General features: G+C 37.2%; 1 protein-coding gene across 1 annotated transcript in view; it reads left to right on the top strand.

Annotated features, from left to right (window-relative positions):
* Positions 1–15,644, top strand: part of GYS2 (glycogen synthase 2) — a 57,918-nt gene that overhangs the window by 28,256 nt on the left and 14,018 nt on the right. The window contains exons 6-11 of the mRNA XM_004270931.3: positions 5,469–5,586; positions 5,773–5,893; positions 8,719–8,825; positions 9,488–9,547; positions 10,802–10,880; positions 11,652–11,765. Of these exons, the coding sequence (XP_004270979.1) occupies positions 5,469–5,586; positions 5,773–5,893; positions 8,719–8,825; positions 9,488–9,547; positions 10,802–10,880; positions 11,652–11,765 (599 nt within the window). The remainder of the gene's footprint in view (positions 1–5,468; positions 5,587–5,772; positions 5,894–8,718; positions 8,826–9,487; positions 9,548–10,801; positions 10,881–11,651; positions 11,766–15,644) is intronic.

The following is a 15,644-nucleotide window of genomic DNA, read 5'->3' as shown; positions in this document are numbered from 1 at the left end:
AATAACCAAGAAATCACTGAAGAAATCAAAGAGGAAATCAAAACATACCTAGAGACAAATGACAATGAAAACACAATCATCCAAAACCTACAGGGTGTAGCAAAAGCAGTTCTAAGAGGGAAGTTTATAGGTATACAAGCCTACCTCAAGAAACAAGAAAAATCTCAAATAAACAATCTAACCTTACACCTAAAGGAACTAGAGAAAGAAGAAAAAACAAAACCCAAAGTTATCAGAAGGAAAGAAATCATAAAGATCAGAGCAGAATAAATGAAATAGAAACAAAAAAACAAGAGCAAAGATCAATAAAACAAAAAGCTGGTTCTTTGAGAAGATAAACAAAATTGATAAATCATTAGCCAGATTCATCAAGAAAAGGAGGGAGAGGACTCAAATCAATAAAATTAGAAATGAAAAAGGAGAAGTTACAACAGACACCTCAGAAATACACAGCATCCTAAGAGACTACTACAAGAAACTCTATGCCAATAAATTGGACAACCTGGAAGAAATGGACAAATTCTTAGAAAGGTATAACCTTCCGAGACTGAACCAGGAAGAAATAGAAAATATGAACAGACCAATCACAAGTAATGAAATTGGAACTGTGATTAAAAAATCTTCCAACAAGCAAAAGCCCAAGACCAGATGGCTTCACAGGTGGATTCTATCAAACATTTAGAGAAGAGCTAACACCCACCCTTCTCAAACTCCTGCAAAAAATTGCAGAGGAAGGACCACTCCCAAACCCATTCTATGAGGTCACCATCACCCTGATACCAAAACCAGACAAAGATACTACAAAAAAAGAAAATTACAGACCAATATCACTCGTGAATATAGATGCAAACATCCTCAACAAAATACTAGCAAACAGAATCCAACAAAACATTAAAAGATTCGTACACCATGATCAAGTGGGATTTATCCCAGGGATGGAAGGATTCTTCAATATACACTAATCAATCAATGTGATATACCATATTAACAAATTGAAGAATAAAAACCATATGATCATCTCAGTAGATGCAGGAAAAGCTTTTGACAAAATTCAACACCCATTTATGATAAAACTCTCCAGAAAGTGGGCATAGAGGGAACCTACCTCAACATAATAAAGGTCATATATGACAAACCCACAGCAAACATCATTCTCAATGGTGAAGAACTGAAAGCATTTCCTCTAAGATCAGGAACAAGACAAGGATGTCCATTCTCTCTACTATTATTCAACCTAGTTTTGGAAGTCCTAGCCACGGCAATCAGAGAAGAAAAAGAAATAAAAGGAATACAAATTGGAAAAGAAGAAGTAAAACTGTTGCTCTTTGCAGATGTCATGATACTATACATAGAGAATCCTAAAGATGCCACCAGAAAACTACTAGAGCTAATCAATGAATTTGGTAAAGATGCAGGATACAAAATTAATGCACAGAAATCTCTTGCATTCCTATACACTAATGATGAAAAATCTGAAAGAGAAATTAAGGAAACACTACCATTTACCATTGCAAGAAAAAGAATAAAATACCTAGGAATAAACCTACCTAGGGAGAAAAAAGACCTTTATGCAGAAAACTATAAGACACTGATGAAAGAAATTAAAGATGATACAAACAGATGGAGAGATATACTATGATCTTGGATTGGAATAATCAGTATTGTGAAAATGACTGTACTACTCAAAGCAATCTACAGATTCAATGCAATCCTATCAAATTACCAAAGGCATTTTTTACAGAAGTAGAACAAAAAATCTTAAAATTTGTATGGAGACACAAAAGACCCTGAATAGCCAAAGCAGTCTTGAAGGAAAAAAACGGAGCTGGAGGAATCAGACTCCCTGGCTTAAGACTATATTACAAAGCTACAGTAATCAAGACAATATGGTACTGGCACAAAACCAGAAATATAGATCAATGGAACAAGATAGAAGGCCCAGAGATAACCCATGCACCTATGGTCAACTAATCTATGACAAAGGATGCAAGGATATACAGTGGAGAAAAGACAGTCTCTTCAATAAGTGGTGCTGGGAAAACTGGATAGCTACATGTAAAAGAATGAAATTGGAACACTCCCTAACACCAAACACAAAAATAAACTCAAAATGGATTAGAGACCTAAATGTAAGACTGGACACTATAAAACTCTTAGAGGAAAACATAGGAAGAACATTCTTTGAAATAAATCACAGCAAGATCTTTTTTGATCCACCTCCTAGAGTAATGGAAATAAAAACAAAAATAAACAAATGGGACCTAATGAAACTCAAAAGCTTTTGCAAAGCAAAGGAAACTACAAACAAGATGAAAAGACAATCTTCAGAATGGGAGAAAATATTTGCAAACAAATCAACGGACAAAAGATTAATCTCCAAAATATATAAACAGCTCATGCAGCTCAATATTAAAAAAACAAAAACCTAATCCAAAAATGGGCAGAAGACGTAAATAGACTTTTCTCCAAAGAAGACGTACAGATGGCCAAGAAGCACATGAGAAGCTGTTCAACATCACTAATCATTAGAGAAAGGCAAATCAAAACTACAATGAGGTATCACCTCACACCAGTCCAAATGGGCATCATCAGAAAATCTACAAACAAGAAATGCTGGAGAGGGTGTGGAGAAAAGGGAACCCTCTTGCACTGTTGGTAGGAATGTAAATTGATACAGCCACTATGGAGAACAGTATGGAGGTTCCTTAAGAAAACGAAAAATAGAATTAGCATATGACCCAGCAATCCCACTACTGGGCATATACCCAGAGAAAACCATAACTCAAAAAGACACATGCACCCCAATGTTCATTGCAGCACTATTTACAATAGCCAGGTCATGGAAGCAACCTAAATGCCCATTGACAGACGAATGGATAAAGGAGATGTGGTACATATATATAATGGAATATTACTCAGCCATAAAAAGGAACGAAATTATGTCATTTGTAGATACGTGGATGGATCCAAAGAGTGTCATGCAGAGTGAAGTAAGTGAGAAAGAGAAAAACAAATATCGTATATTAACGCATATATGTGGAACCTAGAAAAACGGTACAGATGAACCGGTTTGCAGGGCAGAAATAGAGGCACAGATGTAGAGAACAAATGTATGGACACCAAGGGGGGAAAGTGGCGGGGGGGCTGCTGGTGGTGGTGGGATGAATTGGGAGATTGGGATTGAATGTATCCACTGATGTAGATAAAATGGTTGACTAGCAAGACCTGATGTATAAAAAAATAAATAAAAGAAAAAAATTAAATTATGTAAACTTACAATTAAATATTATACTAAAAGCAAAATTAGTACTCAAAAAACATCAATTCCTAGTTATTTTAGTACATTTTACCGTGATCAATACTCTCGTTTATGTCTATTGCATTTGTACGGTGGAAATAGTATGTAACGGTGTTACTTTGTATCTCTTTCCGATTCTGTATTCACATTAGTAGCTTGAAATCCATCATGGTGGGAGTATTTACGCCATGGAGATGGGCAAATACTACTAATAAAACATCTTTCTCTCTCTCTCTCTCTCTTTTTCCTGGAGTGCTGGATACCACTGCATGTAGGCCTCTATGTGGGAGGTTATTCTTCACTAGAAATACGGATGTTAAAAGACCTCATTGACCTAATTCTTTAGGCTAATAAACTGAGACAATTAATTTCAAGACACATCCTTTTTTTTTTTTTTTTTTAAGACACATCCTTTTTTTTTAAACTTATTTTCTTGAAGTATTGTTGTTAGTTTCTGCTCTATGGCAAAGTTATTCATATATATATATATATATATATATATATATATATATCTTCTTTTTCACAGTCTTTTCCATTGTGGTGTATTATAGGATATTGAATATAGTTCCTGTGCTTCACAGTAGGACCTTGTTGTTTATCCATTCTGTATATAATAGTTTGCGTCTGCTAATCCCAAACTCCCAATCCATCCTTCCCCCACCCTCCACTCCCTTGGCAACCACAATTCTGTTCTCTATGTCTGTGAGTCTGTTTCTGTTTCGTGGATGAGTTCATTTATGTCATATTTTACATTCCACATATGAGTGATATCACACAATATTTGTCAAGACACATCTTTTATTTTTAATTGTTTGTGAAGCAGTGAGAAAATTCCAGAGGAATTAAAGTCATAATAATGTGGTATTCATATACAGTCTTGCCTTCTCCATCTTTGTGGACAGTACAGCTGCCTGACATAGAGAATAAAGATGTAGACACCGGAGCTAGGCTGCCTTGGCTTTATATCCTACTTCTATTACTCTGTACTTACTTGACCTTAGCAGATAACCTCTCCACAGTTTCTTCATCTGCAAAATGGGGACAGTGAAAAGAACTTACTTCATATGGTTTAATGAAAATTAAATTAATAGGGTCTACAAAAAAGTCTGGCTCAAAGTAAGCCTGAGATAAATGTTATAGAAAGAGATACATTGTAAGAGGGGTCTGTCCGCTATCCTGATCAGTAGCAAATGTCCAATTACTTAGTAAACAATCATAAGAACAGCAGTTCTTTTTAAATTTTTTTTTCACAACAAATGACCAAGAAGCCTGGGTTGATTTTGTGGAAGCATTTCAAGGGAATAGCCTGTTAACTGTAAAATATCCTTCAAAATGATAGCATACTTATACTTCTAGCTCAAATCTCCACTGCCCAAATCTTCATTGCCATGTGCTAATTTTTTTATTCCTTTTGTTTTTACTGCTACTAAATACAATAACCCATGAATTCAACTCAGTAGGTGATTTCCACCATATACTCTGAGCAGTGTCTCTCTTTCTTACCACAGACCAATATTCTGGAAAACCAAAAATGTCTCCCTGCCCAAGCAACAAAATCTTCTAGGTAGAAAGACTCAGTTATGTATTAGATCTAAAGGGCTACTTTTCCAATGTTCCATATGGACAGAACACTTCCCACACATTTGACCAAAATAAAATGACAAGAGGTAGTTTAGTGCACAGCACAGTTAAAGCTACAACAGGTGGAAGCAGACCGCACGGACGCTACTGGTCCTCCTGACACGTGTGCTCTGGAACAGATTCTATTGACAGCTCTGTGCCTCAGTTTCTGCCTCTGAAAATGCAGATAGGCACCCTGGCTTTATTGGTTGTTGCAGGGATTAGATGAGTTACTTGCAAGGTGTTTAGAGCGGTGCCTGGTACACAGCAAGTGATCAATAAATGAAAACTCTAACAATGACTATTTTTGCTATTCGTGTATTTCATAATACCCATCACTCAATGTTATTTCAGTCAGATAGTCCTGATTTTCTATGTCAGCAATTTATTATAAACTTTTATGAATTTTCAATTCTTTGATAGTCAGAGACTAGAAATGTTAATAGACACCTAACTTGATAGATTTAAAACTACTGTTTTTTTTTGTTTTTTACAATGCTACCCTCTCTCAAAAGAGTTTTTTCATGATGATTTTACTTTGCTTTTCCAGATGTAATTACTCCAAATGGATTGAATGTTAAGAAATTTTCAGCAGTACATGAGTTTCAAAATCTCCATGCCACGTACAAGGCCAGGATCCAAGATTTTGTTCGAGGTCATTTCTATGGGTATGCTTTTTTTTCTTCACTGAAATAAAATTAGCGTGTGATGTTAGGGATCTGGGGTATAGAGAAAACAGGGTTACTAAAGTAAATGTTTATCTTTCCTAGTCCCCTTTGTACTTTACCAGAACTCATGTGTACATTTTGTTGCTGTTGCTTTATTTCATTGGAATCTGTTTTGTTTTGTTTTAGTCATCTGGACTTTGATCTCGAAAAAACGTTGTTCCTCTTCATTGCTGGGAGGTATGAGTTTTCAAACAAAGGAGCTGACATCTTCCTAGAATCCTTATCCAGGCTAAATTTCCTGCTGAGGGTAAGAATGATCTAGAACGCCATACAGTATATTTTTATAGGAGAACTTTATTCTGTGGGAAGTAAAGAACTTTCTGGCTTCTTAAATAGATTTCAAAAGAATATATGATTTTGAAGACTTAAAATGACAGCCTTACTCTAAAAGTGACTTTGGTCTTTCAATTAACATATTAGGATTGCCACACCGTTCGCTTGTGTATTTGTCTATGATATCAGGTATATTTTTAAAGAGAGCCACAAACTTATCACATATGTGCTATTTTGTTTTCAAGAATCATAGGAGCAAAATCTTATTGGAAATGCTTCTAAAAGAATATTTTTATGTTAATTTTAACTTTTTCCATTTTTATTGAAATATAGTTGATTACCATGTTTCAGTTATACAGCAAAGTGATTCAGTTATACACATATATAAATATATATATTCTTTTTTTTACATTCTCTTCCATTATAGGTTATATATGTGCTGTTTTTTTTTGTTTGTTTGTTTGTTTTTTGTTTTTTTTTTTTGCGGTACGCCGGCCTCTCACTGTTGTGGCCTCTCCCGTTGCGGAGAACAGGCTCCGGACACGCAGGCTCAGCGGCCATGGCTCACGGGCCCAGCCGCTCCGCGGCATGTGGGATCTTCCCGGACCAGGGCACAAACCCGTGTCCCCTGCATCGGCAGGCGGACTCTCAACCACTGCGCCACAAGGGAAGCCCCTATATGTGCTATTTTTAAGACGACCATATAGCATCCCTTTTCCCACCTGTCCCCAAAGAATTTGTAAACAATTGAAAGATAAATATAGAGAAATCAAGTAAACAGAGAACAAAGAGAACAAAACCTCACCTTTTTTAAAACTAATAAAAACTATAATGGAAGATATGGCTTGGGTGTATGGCATCAATAGGCTTCCTAATATTGGACCTTGGTATTAAACTTCTTGGTATTAGACATCCAATCACAGGCAGCTCTGGCCATTGCCATCCTCCCCACCCAGAGCATGTCTTCAGAAGAACATGTGCAACACGGCTGACAGCCAAGCAGTTTTCCTCTGTAGAACGGGGAAGACACTTACAAAATCTATTCCTATCCCAACTCACTTGCCATGCCTCTTCCTTGAGATTGAAAGTCTTGAACTGTGAAACTAGGAGAGGTCCCACCACAAAGAAACATGAAGGAGGGAAAGGAGAGTCCCATCCCAACAAGGTGGAATCACTTTTGCTCAGGAGGATGGGGCTTTATAGGTTCCAAACTAATCCAGCAATAAAATCTGTGCAAATAGAAGTCCTATGTCATAGCTACTGATGAAAGCTATTGGCTTATATTCAAATCCCATCACATAAAAATATAGAATAAGTAACAGGAAAATAGGGGAGACTAGTGTAGAATTCCAATCTTATTGAGATACTGAGACAACCTAAACTTTCCTGAGCTCCGTACTGCTCTCCAGTTCAGTTTTTATTTCTTGGACATAGATTTAGCCTTGCCTTAGAGCAGACATTGTACCAAGTATGCTAAAAGATTTACTAAAACCACATTAATAAAAACCCAAGCCTGTAAAATAGGATTGAAGGTCAGAAAGATTATTCAAGAATAAACTGCAATAATCTTATTTCTCAGTGTTTCCTGATACGTATCTATTCAACAAGCTTTACAGATGGACTCACAGCTATATCAAATATGTATTGTGCTTAGAGACATTATTAATCAATTTATCCATACCTTTATTAATTATTCACTTTATTCTTAGATGTCAAGAAAAAGCCAGTTTCTCTTTTTCTAGACATCAAAGACAATTACAGTCTTCGGAGAAATTAAAAGAAGGCATTCTCTTTCCATATAGTACATTTATTCTTTAATGGCACATTGGCTACTTGTGGGATGTTTCCTATTCTATGGCTCCTGTAAATGTTCAAATAGGATATCAGGTCCTAGAGGACAGAGACCACAGATTAGATGGTGAAGTGGCCCACATTCAGGAGTGAGTCATTTCAGAATACAAAAGCATTCATCTGTTCACAGTTTTAAGTCTATGCTTTCATTCCCACAGCTGTTTGGCATGTCATTTCCTTCTGAGAAATTCCAGGTCAATGGTATTTATTGGAATAGGAAAAGTAAGCAGATTGTAGAGTCAAAAAAACACCGGTTGACCCCCAGTTTTGCCAATAACCTCTGATAGGAGCTCAGACAAAATTTTGAAACTCTTGTGCCTCTCTTTTGAAATTAATGAGGAGAGTGATAGCTATTGTGCAGGTATTACCAGGCTTGGGTTAAGTTATGCATTTAAAGCACCCAACACAGTGCCCGCCACACCAAAAGTTCTGGGCATATGCTCGTTCCCTTACTTTAGGGCTAAAAAAATCAAAATGCAGCATCATGAGAACGAAGACATATAACAGAAAAATGTAAATAATCTATTTGTGCAAATCCATGTAAATTAGCTATAAGAAATAGAATAAACCCAAACGAAATCCTCATCAACTTTCCAACCTGAAATTTTAAAGAATATTAGCTCACATTTATGTTATTTTTTTAACCACAGAAAAGCACAGTGATATCAATAACAATTGCTCTATATTTTAGATGATCGATGTCATGAAAATATTATGTGTGGATTTTTAAATTGTTAATTGACAAATCTTGATTAAATGCCATATTTAAATTAAAATTTCTGAAAAAGCCTCAAGACAGTGGGTGTAATTTTTTTGTCAATCATAAATAAGTATTCTTTTTATCTCAAGATATTCAAAGCACTCTTTTTCACAGTTTAAGGTCCATCTGTCACATGGTTTATTTTATCTTTGATAGTTGATCTGTTGTGTTTTCTAATCCTTCATTAGATGCATAAAAGTGACGTCACTGTGGTGGTGTTTTTCATTATGCCTGCCAAGACAAATAATTTCAACGTGGAAACCCTGAAAGGCCAGGCAGTGCGAAAACAGCTATGGTAACCTCACATCTTGTACATGTTCTCAAGCAATAGACCCAAAGGGATTTTTTTAAGTGCATGATTTCTGATCTATTTCCTTAACCTGTTATTTTTCATTAAGATTATTATAGCACACATACTACTTGGTTCTCTTCTCACTGGGCTACTAAATGTTAGATTATGTCATGCCTATAAAACTGTGTTAATATAGAAACATTGGAATGAGCTACCATGGAAGGATAAGGCCTCTATAGCTATTTTTAAAGATGGGTTGAATTTAAAACAAAATTTTATTATGGAAATGCTAAAACATATGTCAAAGTAATGAGATTAATATAATGCTCCCCTACCTGCCCACAGCCCAGATTCAACAATGATCAGCGTATTCCTGATATCACATCGATGCCTCCATCCACTCCCCTTCCCTTCCCCCCACCCTCTCCTGATTATCATTAAGCAAAAAAATGTTACATTCTCTGCACTGGTCAGGGTGTTCAGCTGCCTCAGCTCTGGAGGTTTTAACTCAGGCTAAACTGGCCAATAGGAAAAGAACAGAAGAGGTGATACAAAAGGGACCTGTAATTTCAAAGTCTGCACTGACAGAACAACAGCACTGTCACGGCAAAGAAAGACTTAAAATGGTGACATTGTTTAAGTTGTGAATCTTTCTGCTCATACAGGGACACTGCACATTCTGTGAAGGAAAAGTTTGGAAAGAAACTGTATGAGGCATTATTAAGGTAGGTGCTTGGAACACCGAACACTTCAAACGTTTAGGGCTTCACTATTCACACTTAACCATTTAGACATTGTATTTATTTTGTTCCAACTGTAAAGGAGTTAATAGCCTTTGAAGATGTTTTACATCATGTGAGCAGATTTTGTTTCATCCTTCATCTGACAAATATTTGTAAACAGTTTGCACAAATGAGAACATATTTATATATACAGATAGGTTCTAGTTCAATGGAAATCTGATTAAGGGTGAATATGTCAGTCTGAAGCTGAGGGAGATTTCATGAGGGTTTTTAAATTATTTATTTATTTATGTTTGGCTGCATTGGGTCTTCATTGCTGAGTCAGGGCTTTCCCTAGTTGCAGCGAGTGGGGACTACTCTTCTTTGTGGTGCATGGGTTTCTCATTGCGGTGGCTTCTCTTGTTGCGGAGCACGGGCTCTAAGCGCGTGGGCTCAGTAGTTGTGGCTCGCGGGCTCTAGAGCACAGGCTCAGTAGTTGTGGCACACGAACTTAGCTCCGTGGTATGTGGGATCTTCCCGGACCAGGGCTAGAACCTGTGTCCCCTGCATTTGCAGGAGGATTCTTAAACACAGAGCCACCAGGGAAGTCCTTCATGAGATTTTAAGTCAAAATATATACTGACTTCATGTAATATTAAATATATATTTACTTATATATTAGATTAACATATATTTATTAATTAACATATTAATTAATGTTAACTAACACATTTACTTAAGTAATATATAGTATTTAAATAAATAATAAATAAAATATATAAAATGTATAAGTAAAATAAAATCTAAATAAAAAATAAAATTAAAATATATTATAAAATAATAATATGTACAAAATATATGGATTTTGTTACAATATGAAGAGAAAGCTGTGTTGTCTCCTGATGCATGGTGGCAGGTGTGCATCATTTCTTGTTACCGGTAAAAATATCAACTTATAGGTGGACAAGTTATGGCCACTGTAGAACACAGTACTTAAGGGTGGGCAAAATACAATGAGAATGTCCTCCTGCTCATCAACATGAATGCTTTAAAAATTAATTTCAATTTTCTTTTATGCTAGCAAAGGTGTTCTTTTATCAAACTTCCTCAAACTTTAGGAATTTATGAGCTTCATCAGGAACATTTGTTTACTTAACAGTTCTTTTTAAATTGCTTGAAACGGTGTCTAACACATAGGAAGCACTCAATTAGTGCCAGCTGTTTTCATTTTTATTATTAAAACTGTTTTCCCCACAGAGGAGAAATTCCTGACATGAACAATATTTTGGATCGAGACGATCTGACAATTATGAAAAGAGCCATCTTTTCAACTCAGGTAATAAGGGAAAAAGTGCCCATCAGTTCCCATAGTTGTTAAAGTCCATTTAGATCAATATCTTAATGCATTGGAGTGGGCTGATTTGGGAAATTTTTAAACCTGAGAGCTAGAAAAGTCATTCTTAGGTATTTACCTAAATGACACCTTTGTAAGTTCTCTTTCTTCAGTGTATTTTCAGTGCTCCTTCAAAAAAATCTCATGGAACTTGTCTTTGTATCTATTTAAAAAATTCATTTGGAACCAATATGTCCAATTGAAAAACGATGTATATTGCAATGACACCAAAAATACCTCCTAAAGTTTTCAAAAAGCATAGAATCGGAGCCACTATAGAGAAAAGGTGAATGTTTCTCAGTCGAGTGGAATTATTATTAAAAAGGAGAGATAAATGTGTTAGGCTTGCACGGGAATCTTGTCAATAACAGCGAGGCATCAGAGGACAGCTCCCTAGTGGGAACCAGCAGAGTAGCTCATCTGGAGTCAAGCTTCCAGGACACTTACTCCAATGAAGTCCCAGGAGCGCTCAAGAATTCTAGGCTTTTCATAGAGTGGCTGCAGGTGAAAAACACAAGTACCATGTGTTCACAGTATGGGAAGGAAGTTCTTTACCCTGTTATCCTCCCCTTAGTGGCATGAAAGACTTTAGTGGCATCTCAGACCAGAAGGCATAAAGGTTGGATATCATGTCGCCAATGACTTATTGTTGAAATTAGTCACACTTGTTAATTCTTTTCACAAACTGACATTTTCTTCTCTCTGTTCCCTCAGCGGCAATCTTTGCCCCCGGTGACGACTCACAACATGATTGATGACTCCACCGATCCCATCCTCAGCACCATTAGAAGGATTGGGCTTTTCAACAGCCGTACAGACAGAGTCAAGGTACAGCTAATTGTTTACGTGGAGCACTTCAAAATCATACAGAATAGATTTTTGAGAATTTATTAGAAGCATCCCTTTTTGGTTGTAACGTCTATCAGAAATATTGTAAATATTATTTTGTTTCCTGTCTTGAGCAATTAATGAAAGACTATTTTGGTATCATTCTTAAAAAATGAAGACTATTTATGGCTTTGAGTTGTAATTTAGCTTTCATTTTCATTGTACAATACTGTCAGTAAGCATCAGGAAATGGCCTCATTTTTAATGAAACACATATAGTCTAAGAATTGCTTTAATTAATGAATCTCTGAGATTAACATGAACTGTCTTTGTTTCTTCTTGATAAAGTTCAACTTAAAAGCAGAGTTATGAGGAGCTTCCAGTTTCAGAGAATGTGGCTAATGATGGTTTTATGCAATTTTCTACTGACTGATTCATTATTTTGACTCTTGGGTTTCTATGATGACGAGGGACAGGGTTAGGTACATGAATAAGACTTGGTTTCTGCCACCGTGGAGTTTAATCTCTGTGATGTTTACTGAGGGCGTGTCATGTTCTAGGCATGGTGCTAGACATGGGAGACATGGGTGAATGTGGCAATAGATAATTGCTTATCCTTACTCACTTCCATTCACCAGCATTCAAGATCAAGTTGTCACAAGTTTTACCAATCTTTTCAAAGGGAAAGGTCTCACTGTCCCTTCTTTCTTTCACCTTTAGCAGATCATATGAGTCCCTTCATACTGGCCTCGAATATAGATTTTGATCCATTCTTACTTCTTTTCCTTCAGATTCTAAGGGTTTTTCTGGGACCTTATTTCCTCCCACATTCTGAGAAAATGTGCCCTGTTTACCCTTCTTCATACTGTAGGCTTACTAGCTCCTTCCCTTGCTGTCTACAAATATTTCTTAAATTTTTCCACATGAAAAAACAAACTTTGCTTTACCCCTGTCTCCTCTTGATGTTTCTAAATGTTTTTCTACTCTTCTCTGCAAAGATTCTTGGGAAAATATAGTCTATTCTTAAATGTATTTCTCATCCTGCACTCACTTGTTAATGTAGGTATAAGTGGATATAATGGAGACAAATTAAGAACCTACTGCAACAGTACAGGTGAGGGATGCTGAGGGCCTCTTCCAAAGGCCTTATCAGAAGTGCTGGAGAGAATGGAATTATGCGAGAAATGGTTGCCTGCAGAACGGACCATACTTCAGTGACCAGTGGACACTGAGAGTGAGAAAGAGGGAGAAGGCAGGGCTTCAGTATGTAACCCATACTTTCTAAAAACTAAGGAAAACCTTCAAAAGAAGTTGGTTTGAGGGTCATGTCACGAATGGAGTTCAGTTTTTGATAGATTGAGTTATGTGTGAGATATTCAAGTTGAGATGCTTAATATGTACTTAGAAATCATAGGTCTGGGGTTTATAAGGACAGTTGTGAGGGGAGCTATTGTTCTGTGGGCAGTAGTGGAGACCAAGGAATGATGACCCTGCCATGCTAGAAGACCAGGTGGAAGGAATGAAGAAAAGTGTTGACCCAAGGGAACCTCAAGAGTTAAGAGGGGGGACTTCCCTGGTAGCGCAGTGGTTAAGAATCCACCTGCCAATGCAGGGGACACGAATTCGATCCCACGTGCTGTGGGGCAACTAAGCCCGTGTGCCACAACCACTGAGCCTGCTCTCTAGAGCCCGCGAGCCACAACTACTGAGCCTGCGAGCCACAACTACTGAAGCCCGTGCGCCTAGGGCCCGTGTTCCGCAACAAGAGAAGCCACCGCAATAAGAAGCCCACGCACCACAACAAAGATAGCCCCCGCTCGCTGCAACTAGAGAAAGTCCGTGTGCAGCAACGAAGATCCAACACAGCCAAAAATAAATAAAATTAAAAATTAAAGAAAAAAGAGTTAAGAGGGGATTAAAAAAATGAAAGTTCAGGAAAAGAAAGGGAAATAAATACAGATTGATGTTTAAAACAGTGTGATAACAGTGAGGCAATTTCCTAGGAATGGACGAGTAACTTATTTCCTAAACATATTAAACACTTTCATACTTCTGTGTACTTGCTGATATTACTTTCTCCTTCTGAAACAACCTTGTCTCTGTTATTTTAACAATTCTTTTGGGATCCAACCTAAAAGTCATCTCTTCCTTACACTTTTCCTCAATATACATTTGTCTACTCCAGACAGAACAATTGTTGCCTTACCTGTATTCTCAAGACACTTTCTATCTTCTGCAATTATAGGAATTACCACATTGAATTCTATATATTTTAATTTATGTGTCCCTTTCGCCAGAGACTGTGGCTTCTTCGAGGCAGTGATCATGTCTCACCTATTTTCTAAGATTTTTTCCTCTGAGAAGCAGACACAGAGACAGGAGTAGATATGAAAACACTTATTGGCAGAAATGCTTGTGAAGGGTAAAGAGGTTGAAAGCAAGAACAGGCAGGGAGGTGCAGCCAGACACAAGGAAGAGAGAGCAAAAAGGAAGGATGAGAGAGGAAGAGCCTTAGATTGCAGCCCAGTTTTTAAAAAGTCTCAGCCTTATTATCTTTTTTTTTTTTTTGGCAGACAGAAAAGTCAACTGTAATTAACAAAACACTAGAATTCATAAAAATTAGCAACTACACAAAAACTGTACACACATAACCACACTATATATAGTGACTCATAAAAGGGAAAAGCAATAGTCCAAAACCACCTAATATGGCTTGTCAGTTAATGGAAGGAAACACACACACACACACACACAAACACACACACACACACACACACCACACGTGCGTGCTTACGCACCCACAAAAACAGTTTTCAACAGTACACTCAAACTAGAGCTAACACAATTTCACAATTATTATACAGTGCTTCCTTTCTTTTTTTTTAAGATTTTTTTTTGCTGTGGGTCATTTTTAGAGTCTTTATTGAATTTGTTACAATATTGCTTCTGCTTTTTATGTTTTGGTTTCTTGGCTGTGAGGCATGTGGGATCGTAGCTCCCCAACCGGGGATTGAACCCGCACCGCCTGCATTGGAAAGCAAAGTCTTAACCACTGGACCGCCAGGGAAGTCCCTACAGTGCTTCCTTTCTTAATACTAAAGATTCTTATTTGGGTGTGTGTGTGTTTTGGTTTACTGTTGACTTATTTTAAGTATCTTAGTGTTCTTACATACATTTTCCTTTATTGAACAACCTTTTCTTTGTGTTTCATCTTCATGTGTCCTTTCTACCTACCAGAAGTTTCAGGTTGGCAGGCAGATGGGTGCCTTACTCTGTGAACAATTCAATGCAACGGTTTTAATAGGGATTTCCATTAATAGGGATAGGGATTCCCCAAGTAAAAGTTGCCCATTAAAGGAATCACCCAGTGGGCAGAAATGGGTTGGCGCTAGTCCCCATCCCGGCTGGTCTTACAGGCTAGGAGCAGCCACTGTGATGGAGGCACAGGTGAGGCACTTGGGGCCGTCAGTCAAGATCCCCAGGCCAGGATCTCTTGAAGGAAATCCAAGTGGCAAGTTCAGGGCTGCCACACACATCTATAAAGGTATGTGAAGTCCTTTACGACTGTAGTCACACTGCCTGGTTTTAAGTCTCTGCCACCTATTCAATGTGTAAGTTTACTTAATCTACCTGTACCGCAGCCTTCTCTGTAAAGTGGTGATCATATAGCCCCACTCATAGGATTGTTGGGAGGATTAAATAAACCATAGGTACCATGTTTAACACAGTCCTTGGCACAGAGTAAATGCAAAATAAATGTTAGCTTTTATTAGTACTAGTCCAGTCCCTGGCACATCATACTCCATATATTTTTAGAAGTGTGAACGGAGTTTGATTAGAGTAGAAGACAGAGGATTGATTTTTACCTGCAGGGTTTGA

The sequence above is a fragment of the Orcinus orca genome, chromosome 11 (genome assembly GCF_937001465.1).
Source record: "Orcinus orca chromosome 11, mOrcOrc1.1, whole genome shotgun sequence".
Classification (NCBI taxonomy): domain Eukaryota; kingdom Metazoa; phylum Chordata; class Mammalia; order Artiodactyla; family Delphinidae; genus Orcinus; species Orcinus orca.
The sequence above is the reverse complement of the archived record's forward strand: the minus strand, read 5'-3'. Positions and strand labels throughout refer to the sequence as shown.